Source organism: Zootoca vivipara, chromosome 5, assembly GCF_965207765.1.
Source record: "Zootoca vivipara chromosome 5, rZooViv2.hap1.1, whole genome shotgun sequence".
NCBI classification, from domain to species: domain Eukaryota; kingdom Metazoa; phylum Chordata; class Lepidosauria; order Squamata; family Lacertidae; genus Zootoca; species Zootoca vivipara.
Window position 1 is genome coordinate 36,341,822 of NC_142588.1, and position 9,434 is coordinate 36,351,255.

Here is a 9,434-nt window from a genome sequence, read left to right on the forward strand (position 1 = left end):
CAGAAGGAGATCATTTATGCCCGTCAAATCAAAGGCTCGGGAGAGCTGAGTTTTGGTCAGGGGCCAGTTTCAAAACCACCTTGCCAACCTCTCGGTCGCCTTAAAACAACAACTGTAAAATCGGAAGGAGAGAAGGGGGAGCTGGGGGGGGGGCAGGACGGTGACAAGAGTCCACGATGTGATCAATAAGGACAAAAGGTCCTCTTTTAAAGGCCTTTTGCTAGATAAGATTGATACATATCAGAAGCGAGTTCAGGCAATAAAAGGATGCGAGAGTCACGCAGAGATAATCATCTACGCCGCGGATCTTAATAGAACTAAAAGACTCGGGGGCCACACGCCTAAAGAGCCCTTCTTGTGGCTTATTCCACGCTTATTTATTGAGCTCCTGGGTGAGAAAACAGATAGGGTGGACAATTCTTGAGGGATAAGAAAAGATCAGCAAATTCAATCTCTCTTTCTCTCTTCAGCTCCTCTTCCGTTTAGACTCGGTTGCTTTACTGTAACAAGCCCTACTGGTTTGTGTTTTTCACGCAATGTTAGACAATCAAGAAATGGCGAGGGATATTTTCCATTGTGAAAGTGGCTTTGGCTGGTCGATTAAAAAAAAAGTTCTTGCTGATCGTCACGATTACGAGAACATGACACATGTACCTATATTGCCGATTCCTTATAAAGGAAAAGAGGAAGGGGGGGAACCCTTAAGCCTAACTAAACTCCCATTCAACGGAATTTATTTCGTCGTTGGAAAGATAAATCAGCGGGCAAATTTACAGCCATTTAAAGTACCTTGACTTTATAATAGAACCTTCATTTAATGTTGCTCTTTTTCTCCCCCGCAATCTTCTGATCTCTCTCCGCCGCGCGCCCTCCCCCCCCGCACGCCCCGCCCCTTCCAGCACACACTTCCATGACGCGCATGCAAAGCGGGGAGACCGGAATGCCCGTCCATTGGCCAATAGCAGCGGCCTCGGAAGAGAGCGCGACCAATCCGAGAGCTCGGCTGGCAGGTGGCTGCGAGGTTATCAGCGCATCTTGTCCAGACTCCGGGATTCCGAGCGCTCGAGTCCATTTCACCGGGAGGGAAAACTCCCCTTGCTTTGGGAAGAACGAAATAAAAAAGCATTTATTTGATTTTTTTGGAAGGTGGGGGGAGGGGAGAAGAAGAAAAAGAGAGGAAAATATAAATATATACACACATATATATACTCCAGCAGCAATTCCCGATCTTCAAGAGGACTTCCAAATTTGGGAGAATTCCCCCCTCCCAAAAAAAGTTATTTCCTACAATTAAAAGCTTGCGAAGAAGAAGAAACCTGAGCCGCCGAGATTGGCGTTGTCGTTTTCCCACCGAGGCTTTGCGGCCGACCCGCCTTCCTTCTCCCTCCCCTTCTTGGCCGCAGAACTTCCCGCCGGGAGTTGCTGCGGCTGAAGCCGCCCTCGACAGAAGGACCCGCGGCCACCGAGCGCTCCCGCCGAGCGCTCAGGAGAACCGGAGCAAAACTTTGCAGCGGCCTTGCCGGCGAATTCCCGCCAAAAACAGGAACGGAGGAGAAGGTGGAGGAGAAGGCGAGCGAAGTCTGGTTTCTGTGGCTCCCTCGGAGGCGGCGGCGGCGGCGGACTGTTGCTGCCCTTGCTTGGGGCCGCCTTCCTTCCCCGCTCCCGCTCGGCTTCGCCCGCCCCTTGATGCCCGCCAATGTTAGCCGTGGGGCAGATGGAGGCTAACCGCCCGCCGGGCGCCTTCGTGCTGAGCAGCGCCCCGCTGGCGGCGCTGCACAACATGGCCGAGATGAAGACGTCGCTCTTCCCCTACGCCCTGCAGAGCCCGGCCGGCTTCAAGGCACCCTCGCTGGGCGGACTCAACGCGCAGATCCCGCTGGGGACCCCGCACGGCATCAGCGACATCCTGGGCAGGCCCGTGGCCGCCGCCGCCGCCGCCAGCAGCCTCCTCACGGGCCTGCCTCGGCTCAACGGGCTGGCCGGAGCCGCCGCGGCCGGGATGTACTTCAACCCGGCGGCCGTGTCCCGGTACCCGAAGCCCCTGGCCGAGCTGCCCGGCAGGCCGCCCATCTTCTGGCCCGGAGTCATGCAGGGGGCGCCCTGGAGGGACCCCCGGCTCGCCTGTCCCGGTAAGAAGGCGGGGGCGAGGAGCCGGGGCTGGGAGGGAGGAGGGGAGGATCTTTGCAAAAAAGGAGATTCCTTTTAAACTTCCCCAATCCTGATCATTAGAGGTGCCAGTGCCAAAGGGGCAGCCAGTCCCATCAAGCCCTGCGCTCATTAGGAGAGACAGGGTGGAACAGCACTCTGCACATGCTCGGAGGCGCCTCTTTTCTCTCCAGTTGCACGGCTGGGCTCTGGGTGCAGCGTGCGGGCAACAGGTGCTAGGGTTAATTCCCAGGAAACAGGTCCATATGGATTGGTTTGGTCAGCCCTAGGCGGATGGGCAGGGCGAGGTGGGGTGGGGGGTTCCTTCTTTTCTGGCTAAGCGGTTCTAGGGCTCGGGTGGGTCCCAGATAAAGAGGCAGCGGGTTTCGCTTAGGGAAAGGGGGTGGCCCTTTGAGAGTGAGCGGGCGCCGTGATCTGCAGCCTCAAAGAAGGACGCTTCCAGCTGGCTGCTGTTTTGATGTCTGGAAATGAAACCGGCAAGGATCGGTTTCCTGAAGGCCAGCTGAAACTGGCCAGGTCGCCTTCGGGAAACTGATGGAGCAGCTCGAGGGTCTTGCGCAGCCCCGATCGCGCCTCCACAACGACTGGCTGGTTTTTGTTTTGTTTTAAACTCTCCCTTGACGTTGCATCTCCTGCAGGCTAGCTGGTGACAAAGTTTTCCTGCTGGGCCCGAGCTCTGCGGCTGCTCTCGGGAAAGGGCGGGTTGGATTTGCGACGGCATTTCAGGTTGCTAGTCCGCGTGAGATCCGCCGAGGAGGTTTCTGCCCGGCGCGCACAAAAGGCTTTGGGGTCCAGGAGGTGTTTTTTCCTCGGCGCTTGACGGGGCTCTTTTTCTCCCTCCGCTCCCCTCGTCCCTCTCTCCAGCCCAGGCTGGGATGGTTTTGGACAAGGACGGCAAGAAGAAACACTCGCGGCCGACTTTCTCTGGGCAGCAAATCTTCGCTTTGGAGAAAACCTTCGAGCAAACCAAGTACTTGGCAGGACCCGAGAGAGCCCGCCTCGCCTACTCGCTGGGAATGACGGAGAGTCAAGTCAAGGTAAGGAGCCTTCCTTTGCTGGCTGCCTCGACGGTCAGCAGGCATCTCGGGCGCCCGAGGCTCCGGTGGCAAGTGGCAAAAAAATAAAATAAATATTTGCGGTGCAATGTTAAGCATGTCTGCTCAGAAGTGTGACCCTTTTTCCGTGGCACTTTTACTCCCAGGCAAGCAGAAATACGAATAAACAATCTTATACAATCCTCTCCCCTCAGAATAAGTCCCTCTGAACTCAAGGTGGGTAGGCTTGCTTCTGAGTAGGCACTTATAAGGTTGCACTGAGAAGACAGTTGGCACTGAAGGGGAGCTGGTTTCAGAGGGACTAGCAGTCCCAGTCTGCGCAAATTTACTTAGAAGTAAGTTCTCCAAGTTCAGTGGGACTTAACTTCCCAGCAAAGTGGCTGTGCCGCCATGCGCCTTCTCTTGGAGGTAAATAAATGAGTTCAGAATACGTGGGCTTAACAGAAGTACTAAGAAACAGCCCGTGGCTATTAGTCTTGTCGAGCCCGCTAAAGCCTGTTTCATTTTTTCTAACCATGAGATGTCACACAGCTTTGCTGTTTACTGTATCTGATAGACTTAGTATCTTCCCTCTACCAAAATAAATATCTTACTAATTCTAATTATTTTTAAAAGTCATAATTAAGAGAAGCTCAAAGACACTAAATTTAAATCTTGTAGCTCCTCAGTCCTAAGCTGGTTTGCTTACAAATAAACTGGCCTCAGCCGATCTGTGTCCTTTAAGGGCTCTTCTGGAGTTCTTCCCAAGGGCAGAGAGATGAGCAAGCTGATCGCAAATATTCCCCACTATTCAATCCATTTCCTTCCTAGAAATAATGTATAAGGTTGCACTGAAAATTAATTTATTAAGGTTGTGGACGGATTATAAAATGTGTTTGCAAGGGATTGGGGGTGTGTGTTCCTGCCGTCTTGTTATTTCCCCCCCCCCCTATAAAAAGGCAGAACACTTTAAAAGCATAAGTTGTTTTTAAAATGTAGAGTTGAAACAATATTTATAGCCAAGACATTTCTTGCTCTTTAACACACACATCGCCATTTTCCTCATCGTTAGTTGAAATTTGATTCGATCATAATAGAGTCTGACTTTTGAATGAGAAACAGTGAACTCAGCGTGGCTTACTTCTGAGTAGACACGTGTAGGACTGCACTGCAAAAGTGTTTAACATGAGGTGGGTCATTCCTTGATCAATGGAGGGGGAGGCTTACAAACTCATGATCTCATAAGTTTATGGAAAACGTGGGATTTTTAAAAAATATTATCAACAGATATTTTTCTGATTTCATCACAAGAAATTCTGCATTTGGATTGAGAGGCAATTTCAGTTTTTTAAAGTGCATTGCATTCAGTGGATCTTACTCTGTTAGGATTGCCATCTTAGTTCCCGTCATGGCTTTCCAATGGGGTCCCAGTGTCTTATTTGAGCAGTTCATTTGTCAGCACTCAGTTTCCCATGAAATAACATCCTCAGATTCTGGTTTTCCTACTGTTCTCGAAGGCCAGTAATAAAACCTCAAAATAACCAGACAAATGTCTCCTGTCAAGACCCCCAGTGCTTTTATGAGGCCTAAAAATTGGCTTCCTATACCATATTTCTGTACACTTGAAGCTGGAACATGATGCATGTTTACTCCTCAGTGGGTTTTGCAGGATTTGATCTACTTTCCCACAAGTAATATTTCCCCCCTCTTTTTCATGCAAAAGGGGCTAGATTTAAATGCCACTCAGAAATTTATGGATTCAGGAGATGGGGAGAGTCACACCTTTCTTGTTAAGGCTTGATTTGGCTTACATGAAAGTAAGCCTTTTGGGGTTTGGTGTCATTTACGTCCCAGTATGTATGAAGGGAATGAAATCAGCTGCCCTAACACCACAATCCTCTGTACTAAGCAATAAGTCCCATTGAGTTCAGTGGGGTTTGCTTCTAGATAAGCAGGGAGAAGGCAGCCATCAAAGGACACTGAGCATTAACTTAGCTCAGAGCATGACTTAAAGAGAACCTGCTTGAAAGCCACCTGCCGCTGAAGTTGAGGTCTGGGCTGAGAAATCCAGGGGTGTGATGCTTTTGGAGCAGGGATCCAATAGGATGCAAAGTGATGGGATAGCATAAGATGTGGATGAGGGCAGGTTTCCGGAGATCTGTGTCTTTGGGAATGGTTAGCTACCAAGGTGGCGTGTGTGTGTGCGCGCGTGTGCATGCCCTGGTGGATCGTGAGCTTGGTGTGGGTGTGTGGAGCTGTATGCAGATATAGAATATAGGATGGGTATAGATGCCTGCCTGTGCCTTCCTTTGGCCAAGCCAGAACAGGGTCAAACAAAATTGCCTACATTCAGCCAATATTTATTTACAGGATTTTTTACCCTCTTTTCCACCAAGAACAAACAAACCCAAACCCAAAGGCTATCAAAAAGGCCATGATGGGAAAGGAAAATAAGACTGAGTGGGAGTAGGGGGAAAGCAAGCTTCAGCACTAGTTCTGAGTTCCAAAGTTTGTACAGTTCTTTCTGGCAGGAAGAAGAAAGGAAACCCCTGCTCCCTGCAGCTGCTCCTCTTCTGGCCGACAGATGGGGCCACCATGCTCTACCTACCCCTTCCCCAATGCAAGTGGGTTGGGATTCTAAGATTTTAGGAGTGAACCGGACCTCAGGGATGGTTGCCCTCCAGGTTTCCTGGAAATAAGCACCTTCCTGTGCTTCCTTGGAAAGAGCATGCGCAACTTGGAAGTAATGGGGCAACATCCCTGTGAAAAGTCATCTGGGAGTGATGGGGTTTACTTCCAAGTAGACTTGGTTTTGGCTTCCTTAGCAAGTAACTTTGTTAGTAATTCTTCCCTGTCTAGTGGCGATTTTGAACCCTGGTCTCTCAGGTCCGAGTCCGAGACGAGACTCTAACCCCTGCGCCGCACAGCCGGGTACCAGCGCACCCCGATTGTTTCTCTTGCGGATCAGGGTTGGGGGGTTGTTGTTTTTAACCTTTGTGACTTGCGCCCTGGAGACACTCGTGACCAAAGATGTGTGTGTGTTTTTGTCTTCCCCTCCCTCCTCCTCTTTCTGTCTCTTTCTTTCTCTCCCTCTCCCTGGCTCTGCGTCCCAGGTGTGGTTCCAGAACCGGAGGACGAAGTGGAGGAAGCGGCATGCGGCGGAGATGGCGTCGGCCAAGAAGAAGCACGACTCGGAGACGGAGAAGTTGAAGGAGAGCTCGGAGAACGAGGACGACGACGAGTACAACAAGCCTCTCGACCCCAACTCGGACGACGAGAAGATCACGCGGCTCCTCAAGAAGCACAAGGCGGCCGCTGCAGCTGCCGCCGCCGCCGCGGTGTCGTCGGGCCCGCTGGCCCTGCTCAGCCCCTGCAGCAACGCCTCGGAGCCGTCGTGACTGCGGCCGTGCCTTGCCTCGCCCTCGCCCGCCACCCCCTCTCGCCTGCCCGACCCTCCCGTTCCCTCCGGCCAAGCAGGGTAGCCGCCGACGCCGCCAGCCCCAGCCAGCCTCGGGACTGGCCGCCGCGACGTCTTGTACAGCCCGCCACTTATGGGGGGGAATAACGTGTGTGTATATATATTTTGGACAGAATTAAGTTATGGGAACCAAGGAGCAGCGCCCCTTTGCTCTCCGACGGTGCGCACTCTCCAAACGCACAGCCGCGTCGCTCGCACAGGAAGGAAGGAAACCAAACACACACACACACACAAAAAAAAAACCCGCAAGAAAAGCTTTCCAACTTTTATGGGTAACTCGACCCTGGTTTATTTTCCATTTCCAACCCTGCCACCCCACCCCCTTTTACCCCCATTCTACATTTGGAAACAAAACAGCCGCCATGATGCCCAACCAACCCCTATTCAGATTAGCGTAAAAAAGAAAACTGCTCAGAGCAAATGGACTTTGGGGAAGGGGCAGCCAAATCACCTGACCTTAAAAGCAGGCGTCCCTGGAAAACGTAGCTCCATCCAAATAGAAAAAAAGACTTTGCCGCTCAATTCAGCTGCGATCCTCAGCCTGCTTACTAGGAGGTAAGTCCCATTGAACTCAGTAGGGCTTACTTTTGAGTAAACATTGTTAATGCGGAGCGATTCTCTTCAACGGCAATCCTAAACGCACTCCTACGAGGGAGGAAGCCCCATTGAACTCAATAGGACTTTACTCCTCAGGATCTTGCTGTAAAGGTTGCATGCAATTTTATGCAAACTGACTCTGGAGTAAGAGCCCCTGAATAGGATCTAGATCTGAGCAACTTGTATGGGATTGCACTGTTATTTCAGAGTGGATGTGTTTAGGATTGTGCTGCTAAAGTGCTTAGGATTGGGTTATTTCCTGATGCAGTGTTCTTACTGGGGCTTACTTCTGAGTAAAAATGGATAAGATTGGGTGGAGCTGTGCATGAAGAACAGGCATATTTCCTTTAAAATACAGTAGGTTCCACTGAGTCCAGTGAGATTCATTCTGTAGTAACCATCCTTAAGGGTGGCAGCCTTAGTTTGCAATGGAGCTTAGTTCCCAGTCACATCCCTATCCTACAAAACACTTGGAAATACAGTTTCATTTTAAATCAGAGGAACTGACTGGGAAATAAATGAGCTTCTGATGGGGTGGAATTATTTGTACTCAGGACGGCTGCCTTTTTGTTGTTGATAATACTTGCCACCCACAGCAACCCCCTTCTCCCCCTTCTGTGGTAGCTCTCCTGCTCCTAACAATCAAGATTTTGTTACTGTTTTGTATATGGGTCCCAGATTCCAACTCAGCCGCTTTGTATATAGGAAATCGCAGATTTTTTTTGTGATGTATATTTCTAGTGTAAAAAAAAAGCGTTTTTCTCGCCTCTTTTGTTTTGGGGTTTGGATGCTTTCGTTTACCTTCCCTTTCCTTTGAATTTCTTTTGTTCTTTTCTAAAGAGAATAAGGGAGAAAGCACTGCATTACTTGATTTTCGGTTGGCTCCAAACTCTTACAGTTGGAAAGACTTTGTATAAATCAATAAATTATTTAACAAGCTTCTCCTCTGGACAATTTCAGCCTTTGGGTGTGGTGGTATGACAACTTCCTTGGAGTTTCGTCTCTCTGTGCTCTTGTTTGGAACCAATATATTCTTGACTTACTGTTTCCTTAAGGTTTTTTTTAATATAAAAAAAATCTGGTCAGTTTCTATGTATGTATTCTACACAATCAGACCCATAGACCCATACTTGACTTAGTAAAGGGGACTACCCCATAACAGATGCCTGTTGCAAAAGCTAGAATACTATTTCCGCTCCTGGACTGGTTTGAATAGGCAACAAGGATCTTCAATTCAGAAGCAACTCTCACTGATTTTCAGTGGCATGTATTTCCAAGTCAGGCTGAGATATTGATTTATTTATCATTCACGGGAGTGTCACGATTGACTTCAATGGGAACTGGATTGCATCCCAGGTGCAGTTGTAATCTGCGTGTTAAGTGGGGTTTGATAGGTCTAAAAATAAAATGCTTTCCTGGGAGCGAGATTGCAAGGGCATTGCTTTGCTATGGAAGGAAACATTTCCAGGCCAGAACGGGATGGGTAATAATTTCAGGGCTAGCAACTTTTTCTACCAGGGCCTTTCACAGCTGTAGTGACAAGCAGAGATGCAGTCTCACTTCAGATGCTGGAAAAAGCTTTACCCATTGATAACAGCTTGAGTTTCTTAACTATCTGGTACAACAGGTGCTGCTTCTATTGCACCATTCTTATTTTTTCTTAAAGCCACAGTGTCTTAAGTGATTTGCTCTCAGGAAGTATTGCGTGTCAGTGTGGTGCACTGGTTCAGAAGCTTCCTTTATGGAACTGAGTCACACAGCAACACAACGCATGTAGGGATTTCAGAGTGCCTGAGCTGGATTGCAGTAGATTATGCTCCCAAGTCTGTATTGGCCTGCTGAAAAAAGCTTCCTCTGTTGAATATCTGTGTGTGTGTCGCAGCTGTTAAAGACATAGGAGCCATTAAAAAAGGTAGCCCCCCTCCACTTGGTTCTTTAAATCAAAATTTGAATACCTAAATATGGTTGGGAGTACCCAGCACTCCACTTTTGGCAGGGGGTGCACTGGTAGTAGGAAACATTTGCAGAAATGATTTGTAAATTGCACCCATTACTCTTTTGATGGTATCTCAGCTTCTGCTTTGCACAACTGCAGTTCACATGTGAAACTTGCCATGCTGTAAAGGTTGCTGCCATTGGTTCCTCCAGCTAGTGTGCGA

General features: G+C 49.3%; 1 protein-coding gene across 1 annotated transcript; it reads left to right on the forward strand.

The window, feature by feature from the left end:
• Positions 1 to 957: 957 nt before the first annotated feature.
• On the forward strand, positions 958 to 8,227 carry NKX6-2 (NK6 homeobox 2). Its single transcript, XM_035138169.3, has 3 exons — positions 958 to 2,129; positions 3,031 to 3,203; positions 6,314 to 8,227. The coding sequence occupies exons 1-3, from the start codon at positions 1,697 to 1,699 to the stop codon at positions 6,596 to 6,598; spliced, it is 891 nt and encodes a 296-aa protein (XP_034994060.1). The 5' UTR covers positions 958 to 1,696; the 3' UTR covers positions 6,599 to 8,227.
• Positions 8,228 to 9,434: the final 1,207 nt, after the last annotated feature.